The 18,994-nt window shown below is 41.5% G+C and overlaps 1 protein-coding gene and 1 long non-coding RNA gene across 5 annotated transcripts in view; one reads left to right on the forward strand and one right to left on the reverse strand.

Annotated features, from left to right (window-relative positions):
* Positions 1 to 10,905, reverse strand: part of pigt (phosphatidylinositol glycan anchor biosynthesis, class T) — a 45,325-nt gene extending 34,420 nt beyond the window's left edge. For 3 of the 4 annotated variants that reach the window (XR_012100835.1, XR_012100836.1, XM_073061526.1), the window contains exons 1-6: positions 10,635 to 10,905; positions 9,297 to 9,474; positions 7,543 to 7,670; positions 3,806 to 3,906; positions 2,557 to 2,643; positions 1,227 to 1,314 (exon numbers count right to left, since the gene is read on the reverse strand). Coding sequence is in view for 2 of the 4 variants with exons in the window: in XM_073061526.1 (XP_072917627.1) it covers positions 1,227 to 1,314; positions 2,557 to 2,643; positions 3,806 to 3,906; positions 7,543 to 7,670; positions 9,297 to 9,474; positions 10,635 to 10,866 (814 nt within the window). In the remaining 2 variants the exon portion in view is untranslated. Of the gene's footprint in view, positions 1 to 1,226; positions 1,315 to 2,556; positions 2,644 to 3,805; positions 3,907 to 7,542; positions 7,671 to 9,296; positions 9,475 to 9,591; positions 10,583 to 10,634 lie in introns of those variants that run through there. The other variant, XM_073061527.1, reaches the window with a different exon arrangement.
* Positions 10,906 to 10,914: 9 nt separating this feature from the next.
* LOC140735921 (uncharacterized) lies at positions 10,915 to 13,678 on the forward strand. Its single transcript, XR_012100837.1, has 3 exons — positions 10,915 to 11,090; positions 11,446 to 11,524; positions 13,405 to 13,678. It is a non-coding gene; the product is annotated as an uncharacterized lncRNA (long non-coding RNA).
* Positions 13,679 to 18,994: the final 5,316 nt, after the last annotated feature.

The raw sequence follows: 18,994 nt of genomic DNA on the forward strand, positions 1-18,994 counted from the left end.
GAATATGTTTCCTAAGATAATACAGAAAACATTTACCACACATGAGTACCTGAATGCTTGCAGTATTTTTTGCTTTATTTGAGATTACCAGCATCGCCAATTTTATGATTTGCATATGTACCTATACTGAAACAATACTGCTCATTCCACCATCCAGGGAACTAAACACCCTCACCAACCATACAGCCTGGCAGCCCCATGAAAAATTGTGAGGTGCTTTGGGAGTACAGCCAAAACTGTACAATGTACAAGCCAAAATTCAAGAAAGAGGTTACAGGACAGACGAGGAAGAGGGCAGTGAAAAGAGAGAGAAGTGCTACAGAAGAACTCAAACATAGGGCTGAAAAATTTTAATCTGAGGCACTGATGGACCTGAAGCAAACATAAGTCATCAAATACTGGCAGAATGTGTGAAAAAAGTGATTTGATTCACAATAAAGATAGTGGAGTATAGATGAGTTAATACCAAGGGTGGAGGATAGGTGGCTGCATATATGAATCTTTGATTGGGCAGGTCCACAAGAAGGGTTAGCATAATATCATGGACTGAAAGGCTTATGCTGTGCTGTACTTTTCTATGTTCTATATACAATAAAGGCATTGATGAGAGTTCCTCCAGCATTAGGTGAGGCAGAAATAAAATCAGTGATGTTATGCAGGTGGCAGTGGAAATTATGATGGTGGAAACCACTGTTCATTCAAGGATGTTGTTTATGCGCCATGAAAAACAGTGAATGGACTAAGACTTCTAGACATTATGGAGAAGTGAGTTTGCAATTTGAAGAATAAAACTTATTTTTGACACTCATCTTAGAGCATAAGTTTGAAATGCCATGAGGAAGTCAGACTCATCTTATGCTCAAAATATCTTTAAGTATTAGAATAGTTGGGTCAGGTATTGACAAGCACATGGGATAAAGATCAGCTACAAGTGACGGATACAACGCTGGAATGGGCTGAGTTCCCAAGGCAGATGTGACGTTGATAGAATGAGGTGGGAACCCATACTGTAGCTAACACCATAACTGGCTACCACTTTTTTGACGTTAAAGCTGCATCTGGAATTCATGGAAGCCACTATATACTGTAGACCGATTCTTTCTTTCTTTCACTCTTTAATGGAAAGTTTACACATAAATCAATAACCTTTGCTTTCTCTTCATATGGTGATCTGCCTGCTGTTGTTCCTGTATTTCCTTTCCTCATTTCATATTTAATAAACCTACCCCTTCTCCCAGAGCCAGCTGCATGGAGGTCAAATACGACAGATAGGCTCAGTGTCAGCTCCCAGGAGGTACTGGTGCATAGATGATCCTAGAGACAGCATGAAAATATATTCAGTATTCGACAATTGGAATATGTGAAGCTTATGGCAGGTTAGAACATTTCTTTCATTAGAAAGAGCAAGTTAATGTTTCAGATGTTAACACAGACTCAATGGCAACACTCATATTATGGGTTCAGGTGCTACACAAAGGTCAGTGCGGTACAGAGAGAGACATTGAAAGGCATTTAATGAATTACTAGCAATCAGAATAACAAATTTAATATTTGTAGCTCTGAAAGTCTGATGCTGGTTGCGTAAATTATCAAATAGAAAAAATGCCTTACCATTGTATTTATTTCCATCTGCAGCAACAGTAGGCTTTAAATTAATTGCCTGAACTGTTCCATGCACATATAATCTGAAAACATTCTGGTACTAATCACATGATACTAGGTTCCTTCATGTCCAAATTCAATTCTATTTGATATCCATCAATGACAGCTTTGGAAATAAAAATACAATTCAGGAGCTAAAGATGGTTTAAGCACTCCAAGCAAAGACCAGTCTGAGATTAACTTGTCCATCACATACTGTACGAAGGGATACAAGTCAAAGGCTCAAACTATTTGGGGCATTCCAATCACTGCCCAGATTGAGGTCAGTTTACAAAACACAATGGGTCTTCTGACTTTTTTGACTCAAATACACCAAAAACAATATTATCACTGTTTCTATTCCTTATCACTGTTCCACAAAGCCCGTTAGTTCAATCCTCAATCTAAAAGCTCCATCCTGCTTATTAACATAGTTTACATAATATAGGCACCCAGAATTTGATAGAGAAAGCTGATTATCCCGTGGACAGTTAGTGACAACAGAGCCAAATTAAAATGTTCACAAACCGAGTGAGTTTAAATCTTGAGTGGGAAGAACATAATGAATTGCCATTGGATGTGATTGGACTGGAATACACTCTGAGAAAAGTTATATAAATATTAAGGACAGTACAAGATTAATGGACAAGACACTGGAAAAGCTGAACTGCTTCAGCAACCTGCTGGACCAATACAATCAAGTAGCATTTTCTGGTGTAAAATTCTATCATATGCTCTGTGAAACTCAAAGAACAATAGACTTTGAATAGTGTATCCTATTTGCAAGTGGTGATGCATGGCATGACATGAATATGAATTTGAATGTATTCTACATAAACACTACAGATAAGACTCTGCTTAATTCAGAAATGGCTGTGCTAACTAAGACAAAATGAAAAAGTGTTTTGCACTCACCCGACAAACAGGCCTGACATGAACAGCCTGCGAATGATAACTGGTGTGAAATAACCTCTCTGCTTTCAGCAGCACTCCCAATCCTGCCTGAACACAAAATACTTTCTTACTAAGAGCAAAAAGGATGCAAGGCAGTAGAGAAAAAGCTCAAAATGTTGAATCTTTAAATACTAATATTTAACACAATTAAAAAAGCTCAATATTGCACATTAAAAGTAGCATGCATGTCACGCTCGAAATATCATGACTTCTGCATAGATATCGTTCCCCACACCTAAAGAATTCCGCACTTATCAACTCACATCAAATATCACACAACACATCTAGTACATAACTGGCACATTCTAGATATTATTTCCAACACCCTGCAGACATGCCTCATATCCAATATTCTTCTAAATATCTGGTCAAGGACAGATGTGTGCATCTTAAAAAAACTGGATCTCAACTCTTCACATCAAGCACACGCTCAATGCTAGTCTTTCAATGTAACAAACACCTGTTGTGCCTCAGATCTCATGTTGCATCTAACATGTATTTGTCACATCAGATACCATACTGTGAGAAAAACATTATCTTTTCTGTCTTTAATCAGCAGTCAACCTAGAATAAACGTTTCACCTTTAACAGAGTTTTAGGTTATTTTCCTTTGTACTTATTATGTATCAACCATTAACCTCCAAAATATAGTACCTATATAACTATATTTTAAAAATATTTACATTATTTATTAAAGTATATTTGTGAGGGTTACCCAATTAAATTTGTTAAAATCTAATCAATGGAACTTGGTGTAACAGGAATGGTCCAACAAACCTCAAGTGATATTACAATAGCAATACTCCCAATAATCGTCCATTCACAAAACAACTCTGCAGCTCCTGTCCCTTCCTGAGCTCCCAAGTCACTGATAGTCTGACAAAACCACACTCACTCTAGAGCCTGGATATTGAGTTGCTAAACAGTAGCAAATCCAAACTTATTCACATTCTGGTTCTGGGCTTAACTATTCTATACATCTGGATAACTAGCTACACAAAATTTCAAACAAGGCTGATGCTCATTATAATGCAATCATCTTTGAGTACCTATAATAAATGATGAATTATCATATGATTTCTACTGGTTTACATAAAAGTAATTTGTAATTTAATTACTTCCACTTCTTCCTGACTCTATATTTCTTTAGTCATATTTTATTTTCAATATCTTTAATGCTATTCATTACTTCCACTCTAAAAAGACTTACCTTTGAACCACAGGGTAAGAGTTTCTTCCATGGTGTAAGATTTTCAGTGCACACAATCTCTCTTGGCAGTGCTGCATACCTTAAATAATTATGATTGGTTTCTGTAGGGAAACAGAGCAACATACTGTGCTATGAACACTATAAGACAGCAAGATAAAGGATGATAATAGAGTGAGATCAGTATGTTATCAAAGGATACCTGAACCAAGTACAGAACTATACATTTTGCTAGGAGTTATTACCGTAGATTCCGGACTACAGAGCGCACCTGATTAAAAGCCGCTAGCTCTAATTTTAGAAATAAAATCAATTTTTTAATTGTAAAGGCCGCACCGGATTTTAGGCCGCACCGGATTTTCGGCCGCAGGTGTCCCACGTTGTAATATGAGATATTTACACAGAAAGATATTACACGTGAGGATTTTTTAACTTTTAATTAAATCCATATGGTAACAAAAACAAATACATATTGCAAATGCTTTTTTTCGAACCGTGCCCGTAACGCGGCTACTTTTAAATATACGTTGCGTATACTTCTTTACTGAACAACATTCCAATATCTCCTAACAACTGGTAAAAAATATATATACTGCAGCCTACCAGGAAAAGTTATTGATCACCTTTAACTTAAAAGCAGCGTTCGCTCAGATCCAAAGCTGCTCGCGTAATGTGCTCCCTCCCACCTTTCCGTTTATCGCAAACGGCATTTTTCCCACAAGACACCGCGAAACCGGGTGTGACGTCATAGCATCCCGCGATGTAGTACAGAAAACAAATATAGTTAAAACTCTTCTAACTTTAACTAGAAAATGAATTACTAAGCGAAAATATTATAAACTAAGTAACTGCCATAAGGCAGCACAATGCTTCGAGTGTTTTCCATGTTGATGAGGGTGAGTACAAATGACTGATTTACAATAATTTAATTGTGAAAGTGCGCTTGATTTATCGTACAATTTCATTGGACCTCTGTGAACTACTCATCAATTTTATTGGTCTACTGTTATGAGGCAAAATGTTTACGAGGCGGCATGAAAAAAATCATGTATTAGCCGCTCTGGATTAAAGGCCGCAAAGTTCAAAGCTGTTCAAAATGTGGGAAAAAAGTAGCGGCTTAAAATCCGGAATCTACGGTACTAAGGATCTGGGAACAGGAAATTAGAAAATCAAAATATAATCAGGCAGAATTAATACAGGAAAATGTTTTGTTTTGACAAAACTGAAGATAATCTAGAACTATTAGATGTAGTATTTTTCAAACTTCAGAACGCAATCCACAAAGAGTGCGTACTTGTGGAATTGGGAATAATATCTTAGCATGTTGAGAGAACTGGTCAACCAAAAGAATATAGCAAGAAGATGTGCTTTGACCTCAACTATTTAGAATATCTAACAATGACCTTAAAAGAGGGGTGTGGGTGTAATACCTCCAAGTCTAATGATAGTATAAAGCTCAAATGAAAAACAAGCTTCGAGCCAGGGTATATATACCAGTATCTACAAGTGGATAAAGTGTGATATGTGAAATTATCCACTATAGTGTAAGAAGAATTCATTCTTAAAAAGAAAACACTAGTATTGATAGATTTGAGGGACATTAATCATTGACAAAGGGTAACATGTAGGTATTGCAAGCAATTAGGAAGGCAAATCGGGGAAAATGAAAGCTAGTTTGCCATCTGAGTGGTTGTAACCAACAAGATACAATCAGGTGCTGCCATTCAAATTTGTTTTGCTATTCAACCACCTCACCTCCACATCTCCATATCCATCAATCTCCCAAGATGCCAAATTTATTAGTTCATTGCTTGGATCTAGTTTATATACTAGGAATCTGACTGCATTCTAAGTTAAACTGTTTTTGGCTAATCACAACACCACTTAAATTCCTCAGAACTAAATGGATCACCTTTGAAACAAGTTCCTATTATGCATTTGCTGATATACTGGTCAATGTATCGCTTTTATTCAGATCTCTATGAAATATTCCTACTCATGATATCTGACCCTCATCATTGTTCTTCTTCCTTTATACTTCATGATCCTATTACCCTTGATAATTTCTTTACTATCAGGGTTACAACACCCATTCTCCAAAATAATTTGTCTTCAGAACAACTCATAGCCTTGCACATTTAGTTCCCAACTTTAGTCTTCTTGCAACCATGACTCTGCAATGACAATTAATTAAGCACTTTTATGTCATTTTTGCCACTAATTATTTAATCTGTTCCTAATACTTCTCAAACTGTGAATTTTGATCTTCTATTAATGTGCCCAAAATTTGACTCTTTTAATCTGTTGTGGTGTTATAATTTAATTCTGACATGATAGCCTTATCTAAATGACTAAACTATTTTTTTTCTTAGCAACACGGCCTGTCATTCCAAACTTCCTCTCACTTGAAAGCTTTACTCAGCTTATTTTTTTATTTTCAAGCACTATCTATAGCCCCTGTTTTTCAATTGGACACCGGTTCTAGACAAGTTTGAATGGAGTTTTATCTAATGGAACAGCTCTTTCTGTGGGAAAATGAGAATACACATTCTAGAAGGAAAGGGCAGATAACTGTTACTACCACTACAACTAAATTTATATTTACATGAACTGAGACTACAAGATATATTTTTACAGAGGGATATGTTGGCCTCAGTACATAAAAGTGAATAAATAGCATGCACATCAGCAAGTCATTAGGAAAGCCAAAGGAGTGCTGGCCTTTTTTGCATAGGGTGTGGTGTACAGAAGGCAGTTTTGATGCAAGTTTATCAGGTGTTGGTGAAACTGCACCTGGAGGGAGTACTGTGCACAGTTTGGTGTCCATACTTGAGCACTGGAGGCAGTGCACAGAAACTTTACTAGGTAGATTCCAGGGATGCAGGAGATGATGAATGAAGGAAGGTTGGGCCTATAATCACAGAAGTTTAGAATAAAAGGTGATCTTATTCTCAATTCTGAAGATTCTGAACAGGATTGACAAGGTGAATGCTGAAAGAACAATTCCCCTAAGTGGGAGTATCTAGAACCAAAGGGCATAATTTCAGTGCAAGTAGTTGTGATTAGAAATGGAGGAAGTACTTTCTTAGAAAGACATTAATCATTAGAATTCTCTATTCCAGGTAGCATTCAACCACAGGCATGTGTGCAGTGACCCCTTCCTGAAGTCAATGACCAACTCTTTTGTTTAACTGACACCGAATGAAAGGTTGTTGTCATGACAACACACCACTGGGCTATCTCCTTCTTGTACTCTGACTCATTTGAGATTCTGACCACTACTGTGGCATCACCTGCAAACCTGTGGAAGGAGTTCGAGCAGGATCAGGCCATGCAGTTGTGAGCACACAGGGGTTACAGTAGGGCGGTGAGGACACAGCCTCGTGGGCACCAGTGCTGTTACCAGCAGAGGTATTGCTGCCTATCCTTACTAATTATGTTGGTTAGGAAGTCAAGGATCCAGCTTCTGAAGGTAGTGTTGAGTCCCAGGCTTAAGAGTATGGAGACAAGTTTACTTGGAATTATTATATTGATGGTGGAGCTGTAATCAATAAACAATAGTCTAATATAGGCGTCTTTACTGTCCAGATGCTTCAGAGATGAATGCTGGCCATGGAGGTGTCATCTGCTCTGGAACTGTTTCAGTGGTAGGCAAAATTCAGTGGGTTGAAGCTGCCCGGCAAGGCATTCCTAAATGCCTTTGAACTAGACTTGCCCTGCCAATATAGTCTGATACTTACCATTAATAATGCCAAGAGGTTTGAAAGAAGCTGTTGGAGTAACGGTGTTTGTTGAATCAATGAAATTAAGAGATGCACAGAACAAGCCTGAGAGAACATTAGTCAGTTCCTTCCAGGTAGTGTCAACACTGTAAGAAAAAAGTTTAAATATAACTGATCTAAAATTGTACATTTAATTCTTAATGTACAAGAAAATATATTGCAATCAAACCTTTGGATGCATGTGAAAATCGTGTCACCTTTATGCTCTGGCATTAATTTTGTCATGATAATATACACATGAAAACCTACTCCACACACCATTTAGAACCACATTTAATGCACACCCAATGGTACACTAATCAGACATGTCAACTTACACCAAATGGTGGCTAACTCTGTATTTCAGGCTTCTGCCCATTAAGAATTGATGTCACATCAGACTTCTAAAGTGTCAAAATATTCATGCATTGAACACTAAATTCAAGGTCAATATTCAGAAACAAAAAGGTCAATGTGCAGCTCCGGTTTACTATCCAGTGTTACACAATGTTCAATTTAGCATTAATAACTGTGATTAACAATATAAAACCTGGTTTAGAATTTTAAAGCACTTTGCCAAGCCAAAGAAACTTTTCTGTAAGTAGCATCTCTTGGCCAAGTGAAAGGAGTTCAAAACGTAACAGCAATTAGGACATAGGACATAGAATAGTACAGCACCTACTCTTAATTGCTATCTTAAATATCTGACTGACTAACTGAAAACCAAATACATTTCCTACAATAGGCTAGGACACTCAATGACAAGTAACAAGACAGACAAGTTATCAGACCACAGTAATGTTCACTGATGGTTAACAAGGGGCTGATGAAGGTCTTTGACATGAAGTATTAACTAGTTTCTCATTCCACTTGTTATTTGACAGGCTGTGTTCTTCCAGTGATGATTAGCATCTTGAGGAAAGGAGCAGAAGAGAGCTATGCACAACTGCAAAATCTGTATGGCGCTCCAAACAGTCTGTCAGTAGTTTCAGTAGGATTACAACGTTGACACAGTAGACAACTGCATTTGCTACTTTACTGGCACGTATATGTAAGGATGCACATTAGACAAGTGTACATTTCCATATGACTAAAAGAGTTTATGTTCACTCCCAGCTATTTAATTCCCTAACCTATTCAAAGCCCATAATTTCACTACTAGCCACATACAGAAAGGGGAGGAAATCAGAACACAATGGAGAAACCTGCACAGTCACATGGAAAAAGTGTAAATTTCACACAGACACCAGAATCAGACCTAAAAACACAACTGATTCTGCAGATCCACAGGAACACATAGAAAATGCTGGAGGAACTCAGCAGTTCAGATAGCATCTATGGAAAGGAATAAACAGTCAACACTTTGGACCGAGACTCTTCATTGGGTCCTGATGAAGAATCAAACTCAGGTCACTGAAGCTGTGAAACAGCGACACTATCTTCAGCTGAGTTAAAGGTCAGAATTTAGTGTTCATTCAGACACCCTGGCCTTAACCTTCCCATTATAAATTCCTGTGAAAAGAGGAAAGGAAAACACCACTCAAGCTAGTAAGGGCACTACAGTCCTTCCAAAACTCCAGAGAGCGATAGCTTACATTACAAATTTGAACTTAAAATTTATATAGGAAAACCAACCAGAAGCACACAAAAATACAATACTCAGTTAAAGGTATTTAAATACACAAGATACAAGAGTTTAACACATTGTCACATCAAGAGAGCTTGCCACTTACTCTGTAACCGATGGCTGGAACCAGACCCAGAGCTCTGCCCCTGGCGGGGCTTGAAGGAACGGTTGCCCCCATGCTGCCCGCCTCCAGAAACCATGAGTGAAAGAAAGGTGCAGCTCACGCACAGCGAATTTGGAGAGTACTTGCCCCAGTGACTTCGGAAAGAGTCTGTAATGAGAGACTTCAGACACAACCTGGATATTAATATCAGTTGCACAAATATACAGCATTGTAGCATTATCGCTTCATTCAGTGTGGTGATTTACTTATAAGGAGAAACAACATCAAACTTAAATACCTTTAAATGAGTAACTCAGCTGCAGAGGAGATGGTGTAACCATTCCTACACAGTGCTTCGAGATCATGAATAACTTGCTTCCACTGTGGTTCTGTGCTGATTGATGCCAATGGAAGAAATCACAGATTCTTTATCTGATGGCGCAGTGGTGGCTACAGGGGCTACTTTGTGAGCCGTGCACTCTCATCATCCCTTGCACAAGGGCAGAGTGAAAGCTCTCTTTCCACTTTTAGTGATCGCAGGAATCAGGGATGCTGGATTTATTCAAGGATGCTTTGCGAATGTGGGCAGCATAATGGTTCAACTAATGGAGCCACTGGTTCACAACCTCAGAGAGCGAGGTTCAATCCTGCCCTCACATGCTGTCTTTGTGGAGTTTGCACACTCACTATGACTGGATGTGTTTCCTATTGTTTTCTTTTCCTCCTGCATCCCAAGATGTACAGACTGGTCAGTTAATTGGCCATTTTAAATTGCTGTAGCATATTATCTGGGGCGGGGTGGGGGGGGGAGTGTTGGATGAACAGAAGATTGGTTTGATATAGTTTTAGACTATAATGGTTGCTGATCAGTTCAGACTCATGCACCAATAGAACTACCTCCTTGCTTTTATAGTTCTGTATTTACTTCTTTGAAAATAGAAACATAGAAAATAGGTGCAGGAGTAGGCCATTCGGCCCTTCGAGCCTGAACCGCCATTCAGTATGATCATGGCTGATCATCCAACTCAAAAACCCTGTACCTGCTTTCTCTCCTTACCCCCGATCCCTTTAGCCACAAGGACCATATCTAACTTCCTCTTAAATATAGCCAATGAACCGGCCTTAACTGTTTCCTGTGACAGAGAATTCCAAAGATTCACCACTCTCTGTGGTGAAATATTCCCCTATCACTCTCCCAGCTCTATCATTGTATAGCACTGAACTTCTTATATCATCCATTGTCTACCCCCTAACATTCCACTCTCCAACCAAAGAATCTCTCCTCCATCACTCCCCTCTCACCCCCACCACCAGACTCTCCACACCTCCACTGACACTCACCCCGGCTCCGGCTTCCGTCTCCCCGCCCCGGCTCCACGTCCCAATGGCTGCGGAACTGAAAGCTAGCCGCCACATCGCCGGAGCCGAGCGGCTTCAGCACCAGCTCCTCCTCGAAGCGGTCCCGCTGTACACACTGTCCCTGCTCCGGCTGCAGGGCCCAGCCAGCGGCCGCCAACAGCCCAGCGGCGAATAGGAGCCTACAGACCGGGACTGAACTAGGCCCCATCGCCATGGGAACCGCCAGCGCTGAAGCACTCTTCCGGGCGGACCGGACGTTGCGTCATGCCCAGGGCAAGGAAGGATCACTCCTCGGCACCCAGTGGTAGAGTGATGGGTGCTGCTCCGAGAGGAGGGTCTAATCAGTTGTCGATATCTGCAATTAGGGACCAATACCTCTTCCTGAGCAATGGATACCTCCAATCAGGAATCGACAGCGTGCACTGTGAACCGATATAGGTTGCTCTTCTTCCCCATGTTTTTGTGCCTTTTTCACCCCTTCTCTTTCTATTTCCCTGTCTAACAGCATCACCCACCTCCTTCTAGTTTCCTTTATCCCTTGGTGTATTGTCCTGTATCAGCGTCCTTCTTCACCTTACCCACCTGTCACCTCCCAGCTTCTCACATCATTCCCTCCTGCCTTCCCCCCACCACCCACCTGGATTTACTCATCATTCGCCAGCCCCTGCTCCTCTCCCTCCTTGTCCTCCCCACCCTTTTATTCTGTTTTCTACACCCCTTGGTTGAAAAGTGTTGCAGGCTGCTCCAGCACACCCTCAAGTGTTGTTAACGCGAACAATGCATCTCACTTTAGGTTTTGATGTGCACGTGACAAATAATCCTGAATCCTTCATTCCTGTCCTGGAAAGGGTCTCAACCCAACTCTTAGACAGGTGCGTGGGTGGTAGAAAAATATAAGGCTATGAAGGAGGGAAGGGCTAGATTGATCTTGGAGATGGTTAAAAGGTTGGCACTACATTGTGGGCTGAAAAGGCTGTACAGTGCTGTAATGTTCTAGGTTTTATGAAATGTTGTATGTCCATTTGCCTCCATGGATGCTACTTGACCTGCTGAGTTCTTGCAACATTGAGAGCCCATGAAGAGGCTAAGGTTAATTGGAGGGTTGCTGGGCAGTGTGGCTTGAGGCACTGAGGATAAATAATAAAGTTGCTGACAGACTGATACAAATGTTTGGGAATCAATATCAATCCTCGGGATCCCCACATCAGTTCCTGGAAATTGTTCTCCATTGCAGAGGACATCATTTCACATTCAACAGACGACAGATAGAATTGGAAATGGAAATGTTTTATTATTACACGTACAAAGATGTAGTGAAAAGCTTCTGTATCCTATTCATACAGATTGCAACAGTGCATTGAGGCAGTAGAAGGGAAATCAAGAACAGAATGCAGAATAAGGTGTAACAGCTACAGGGGAAGTACAGTGCAGGTGGACAATAAAGTGCAGGGCCATAACAAGGTGAATTGTGAAGTTGAGTCTATCTTATCGTTCCAGATAACTATTCCATAGTCTTATAATGCAGGATAGAAGCTTTCTTTGAGCCTGGTGGTATGTGCTTTCAGGTTTTTGTATCTTGTAGGGAAGGGAGAAGAGCGAATGTCCCAGGTGGCTGGTATCAGTTACTGAGAGCCTGGGTTATAGGGAGAGGTTGGTCTTTATTCTTTGGAATGTAAGAGAATGAGAACCAATGTAATGGAAGGATTTAAAATTATGAGAGGCATAGATGTTAACAATCATTTCCTCAGGGGAGGGGATTCCAAAACTAAGGGGCATAGATAAAGTGTGAGAGGGGAAGATTTCAAAGGGAGTTGAGGGGCAACTTTTTCATGCAGGAGGTGCTGAGTATATGAAACGAGCTGTCAGAAGTGGTTGAGGCAGGTACAGTAGTATCATCTAAGAAGCAGTTGGATAGGTACATGGAAGGACAGGGCTTAGAGAGATGTGGGCAAAACACAGGGCATTAACTGAGTGGACTCAGGTCAGCATGGACTGCTTGGGCAGAAGGGCCTGTTTCTGTGTATTTTTCTGTGTCTCTGAATACAGACATCGGTAGTCAATATCGGTCATTTAACCTGTTCCTGAGAGATCTCTTGTCAATTATCTGTCAAGACCCAGTATCAATAAAGAGGAATTGATATCATAGAGTATACAGCACAGAAAAGGGCCCTTCATCACACCGTGTTCCTACTGACTTTTTTGCCTATCTACTCAAATCCCATTTGCCTGCCTTTAGGTCTTTCTGTGCCCTACCTATTTAAGTGTCTGACTAAACATCTCTTCAACACAGTAAATACATAGGGCCCCTGCCCCCGCCTTCAGTCCTGACGAAGGGTCTCGGCCCGAAACATTGACTGTTCGTTTCCACGGATGCTGCCTGACCTGCTGAGTTCCTCCAGCTTGTTGTACGTGTTGCTATCTCTTCAACATACTGTAAGTGATTGTATGTGACCTCACCACCACCTGTGTCAAGGAGTTCCAGATATTAATAACTCTGTGGGTAAAAAAAATTCTCAAATCCTATTTAAAGCTCCTTTCTCTCACCTATGCCTTATTGTTTTATGATCGCCTTCTATGGGAAATAGTTTCTGAGCATCTAGGAGACACAAGAGAATGCAGACGCTGCAATCTGGAACAACAAACTGACCCTGAAGGTCAGATAGCATCTGTGGAGGGAAAAGGATAAATAATAGTTCAGGTCGAGATCCTGACTATCTTATAATTTTATGCCTGTTTTACCTACTTTCTTCAGGTCACCCCTCAGCCTCCAATCCAAGGAAGACACTGTGAGTGCCGCAGTAGTGTAGTCAACACGACACCGTTACGGCTTGGAGCGGTCCAGAGTTCGGAGTTCAATTCTGGCGCCGTCTGTAAGGAGTCCATGGAATTCGTGGGGTTTCCCAGAGTGCTCTGGTTTCCTCCCTCAGTCCAAAGACCTACCGGGTAGTTTAATTGTCCATTGTAAATTGTCCTGTGACTTGGTTAGGGTTTGTCGGGTGTTGCTTGGGCAGTGTGGCTTGAAGGGTCTACTCTGTGCTGCATCGCTAAGTAAAATAAAGATTTCCAACAAGTCTGTCCTCATAACTAAAGCCCTCCAATCAAGGCAGTAGCCTGGTGAATCTCCTCTGCAGTCTCTCTTGCACAGGCACACCCTTCCTATGGTGGGCCAACCACAACTGCATGCAGCCCTCAAGGTTTTGTAAAGTTCATAACATTCCAGCTTTTGAATTCAATGCTCTGATCAATGAAGACAAGCATATCATATGCCTTCTTCGCCAACCTATCTACCTGTGTTGCTACTTTCAGGAAACTATAGACCTGAACCTCTGTTCCTCAACATCTCTTAGTGCCCTATCATGTACTCGATTTGTTACTGACCCCTATTTGATTTTCCAAAAACACCACCTCAGACTTGACAGGATTAAGTTGAATCGGCCAAGGCTCTGCCCAATTCTCCATCTGATTTATATCCTGTTGTAGCCTAAGATAACCATACTGGTTATCCACAACACCAGCAACGTTTGTGTTACACACAGACTTTCTACTATCTCCTACACATCCAAGTCATTAACATATATCAGAAATAACAAGTGTCCCAGCACTAACACTAACCAGTACAACACTGCTCATGTGCTTCCTGTCAGAGAAACCTCTATCTTCATCATTCAATCAGTCTTGGGTCCCAGTAGCCAGATCATCCTTAACCTTAACCTTCTGGACCAGCCCACCATGTGGAACTTCTATCAAATGCCTCACTAAAATTCATTTAGAGAATACCTACCACCCGGCCTTCATCAATCTCCTTTCGGTAGCACAGTAGTGTAGTGGTTAGCGCAATCACTTTACAGCTTCAGTGATCGCCATTCAGGGTGTGATCCCCACCGCTGTCCGTAAGGAGATTGTACATTCACTCTGCGGCCACATGGGTTTCCTCTGGGTGCTCCCACATTCCAAAGACATGCAGTTAGGGTTAGAGAGTTGAGGGCATGTTATACTGACACCAGAAATGTGGCAATATTTGCCTAGCACAATCCTTGGAATGTGTTGATTATTGACACAAGAAAAATGACAAAGCGTTTCACCATATGTGTTGATGTCCATGTGACAAAAAAGCTATTCTTTTTCTTTTATCTTTAACTCTACCTCCTCAGAACATACAATCAAATTAGTGAGAAGGGACTTCCCCTATACAGAGCCAAACAGACTACCCGTGATCAGAATCTGCCTCCTCAAATGTAATTAATTTTATCCCTTAGGATTTTCTTCAATAATTTCCCTCTGACATAAGCACCAGCTAATGGACTAGTCGTTACCTGGCTAACATCTCCTCCTTTAGAATGCTGACCTTATCCAGACACAGCCCTGAACTCACTATTTCCCATGTTCTTCTTCAGGTGAGCACAGGTGCAAGGTATTCATTTGGGAACTTGTCTACATACCTTGGCCCTACACATAGATTATCTGAGGGAATCTGCAGATGCGGGAAATTCAAGCAACACACACAAAATGATGGTGGAACATAGCAGGCCAGGCAGCATCTATAGGGAGAAGTACAAAGTCCTGACTAAGGGTCTCAGCCTGAAACGTCGACAGTGCTTCTCCCTATAGATGCTGCCTGGCCTGCAGTGTTCCACCAGCATTTTGTGTGTGTTACATAGATTATCCTTTTGGTCTCTAAAGGAACCCATTCCCTGGCCACCCTTTTGCTCCTGATATACTTGTGGAATGTCAATGGGAGCAGATACAAATTACTGAGAGCCCAGTGTCAATAATAGGGGTGGATATCAGTCATAAGGATGTCCACCCTGGTTACCAAGAGACGAATAACGGCAATGAGAGTCAGTATAACTCAATGCAGCATTAGATTCCAATTACTGAGAGAAGTACATCAATCATTAGAAGTCCATATCTTGAGAAACAGCACCTCATCTGCTATCTGCAATGGTATACCCTTCTGGAGTCAATAATGTAGCAAAGTTAATTGTAATCTGTAAAAATAACTCAATTTTTCTACCTTCACAGACACTGCCAGATTTTCCTGTAGGTTTCAGCTCTGACCAGAATTTCACAGTGTTTCCATATCCCTGTGTTTGTTTCCTTCCAATCTATCAACCAGCTGGCTTCATAAACAGCACGTCACAAGGCAACCTAAACCTCGTCCTATCAAATATGTCCTCCTTGTCTTATCCATCTCTGCCTACTCTATCTGCAACTTGAGAAGTAACATGTTTTCTCATTTCACCAGTTCCGATAAAAAGTCTAACCTTCAACTCTCTTTATCTCTCCGCCAGTGCTGCCTGATCTGCTGAGTATTTCCGGTGTTTTCTCTATCTCCTGCAAGATATCTGTTAGCGAGGGATGGGTGTTCTATCAGTTAGCTAAAGACTGATATCACTGGGAACCATTAACAGCTACTGAGAAACCAATATTAGTCAATGAGTGAGCAGTGTCAGTAATAGAAAATCAATATTAGTCTCTGGGAATTAAAGGCATTCTATGTTAACAGGATCTAACAAGAGATTTGAGTTAGATCTTCAATTATTCAGCAAATTTATAACAAGAATTGAATAAAACAGTTTTAAAGAAAAAAACATGAAATGATAGCCATTACATCTAGGGCATTGAATTTGACGGAAATGATGTATAGCTATACAAAGCTTAATAAGTCCACACTTGGAGATGTATGAGGAGAAATATCTTGGCTTTGGAGAATGCAGCTTAGAAGAGAACACAACAGAAAGATATCTGGCCCATCTTTACAAGAAATGACTCAAACCAGTGTTGCAAAAGGCTAAAGGTTTTTTTTTGATCAATGTGTTCACTGTAGTAACGTTGTGCAGTCTCGAACAATGAAATGTTGCTTGAGAATTTGAAGGAGACCTTTCAGAAGTGAAATTAGGAACAGAACAAGAAATAGGAGCAGAAGTAGTCCATTCAGCCCCTCAAATTGCTCTGTACTTTCAACAAGATTTTGTCTGATCTTCCACCTCAGTACTTGTTTTCTGCCTTGTCCACATATTTATTCAATTCTGGTAAAGTGCAAAACTATTTATTAGCATTGAATGCAATCATTGATAGATTCTCCAGAGATTTCTGGAAAAGAGATCAAATTCTGCTTGAGTAAATTTCTCCCCACTTCAGTCCTAAATAGCCTATCTCTTGTATTGAGACTGTAATCCCTGCTTCTAGATTCTTCAGTAAGGGGAAACAACCTTTCAGCACCCAGCCTATCAAATTCACTAAGACTTTTGTACATTTCAATGCTATCACCTCTTACCCTCTGAACTCCTGAGAAAAGAGGCACACTACCTCAAAAACCAATCTAATGATCCTCACTGAACTTCCTCTGCAGTGGTTGTCCATCGTGTCCAATGATGACTGGAAACCTGTGCAGGAGAGATTTTAAAGTAGAAAAGCCATTCCACCCTCTCAACTTTGGAAGTCTGGGTCCTGTGGTACAAACAAGTATCACAAAGGAGGTAAAGACTCAAAATGCTGGCAGAACTCAGCAGGCCAGACAGCATCTATGGGAGGAGGTAGTGACGACGTTTCGGGCTGAAACCCTTCATCAGGAGCGAAGTAACATGGGATGGTCAAGGGGGGATAAGAGGTGGGGAGAGGGATAAAGTAGAGAGCTAGGAAGTGATAGGTTGGAGGGAAATGGGCTAGGGGGAAGGTGGAGAATTATGGGAAATAAAAGAGAAAGAAAGGTAGGGCTGGGGGGAGATTATAGTGAGGGGGGAGAAAAGAGAGAGAAAGAGAACCAGACTGAAATAATAGATAGGGATGGGGGTAAGGGGGGACAGGGGTATCAACGGAGGTCTGTGAGTTGGATGTTCATGCTGGCAGGTAGGAGGCTACCTAGGCGGGAGATAAGGTATTGCTCCATCGACCTGCGTGTGGCCCCATCTTGACGGTAGAGGAGGCCATGGACAGACATATCGGAGTGGGAGTGGTCTGTGGAATTGAAGTGTGTGGCCACAGGGAGATCCCGCCACTGCTGGAGGACCGAGCGCCGGTGTTCGGCGAAACGATCTCCCAGTCTGCGGCGGGTCTCCCCAATATATAAATGGCCACATCGTGAGCACCGGATACAGTATATCACCCCAGTTGACTCGCAGGTGAAGTGGTGCCTCACCTGAAAGGACTATCGGGGGCCTGGGATGGTGGTGAGGGAAGAAGTGTGGGGGCAGGTGTAGCACTTCTTCCGTTTGCAGGGATGAGTGCCCGGAGGGAGGTCGGTGGGGAGGGATGGGGGGGATGAATGGACAAGGGAGTCGCATAGGGAGCGATCCCTGCGGAAAGCTGAGAGTGGGGGGGAGGGGAAGATGTGGCTAGTGGTGGGATCACATAGGAGGTGGCGGAAGTTATGGAGGATTATACGTTGGATCTGTAGGGTGATAGGTGAGGACCAGGGGGACTCTATCCCTGCTGGGCTGGCGGGGGGATGGGGTGAGGGCAGACGTGCGTGAAATACGGGAGACGCAATGGAGGGCAGAGTTGATAATGGACGAAGAGAAGCCCCTTTCTTTAAAAAAGGAAGACATCTCCTTTGTCCTAGAATGAAAGGCCTCATCCTGAGAGCAGATGCGGCGGAGGCGGAGGAATTGAGAGAAAGGGATAGCATTTTTGCAGGATACAGGGTGGGAGGAGGAATAGTCTAGGTAGCTGTGGGAGTTAGTAGGTTTGTAGTAGACGTTGGTGGATAGGCTGTCTCCAGAGATAGAAGCAGAAAGATCAAGAAAGGGGGAGGAAGGTGTTGGAAATAGACCAGGTGAATTTGCGGGCGGGGTGAAAGCTGGAGGCGAAGTTAATGAAGTCGACAGAGGGTCTTCCTTGATTGAGATGAATGACTTCTTTGGTGCCTTGTCATGCCCTTCGATCTTCACAGAGCATTGCAGAATCACCTTTTCTGGATCAAACTTTCTCTGCATCTTAGATTAGGAGATTAAAACTATACTGGTAAGATTCAAGATTCAAAATTTTTTATTGTCATTCTTCAGTTCACAACAGAATGAAAGGATTGTTACTCCAGATCCTATGAAGCATAAAAAACAATAAGCATAAAGACCTCATTAAAAACAGAATAAATATATTTTATTTACAATACAATCCTATAAAACAATTACAAGTAACTCTTATATATGTACATAGACTGATCCTATGTACATAAAGTGACACTAAGTGATGTGTATGTGTGGTGAACTAGATATACCTGTCTGACTGCTCCTGTGGCTCCTCCCAAGACCCTGCTGACTACCCCTGTGGCTCCTCCCACAGACCCCTGTATAAAGGCGACTGTGGCCTGCTGCTCTCCCTCATTTTCCCCAGGATGTAGTGTT

The sequence above is a fragment of the Hemitrygon akajei genome, chromosome 11 (assembly GCF_048418815.1).
Source record: "Hemitrygon akajei chromosome 11, sHemAka1.3, whole genome shotgun sequence".
Classification (NCBI taxonomy): Eukaryota; Metazoa; Chordata; class Chondrichthyes; order Myliobatiformes; family Dasyatidae; genus Hemitrygon; species Hemitrygon akajei.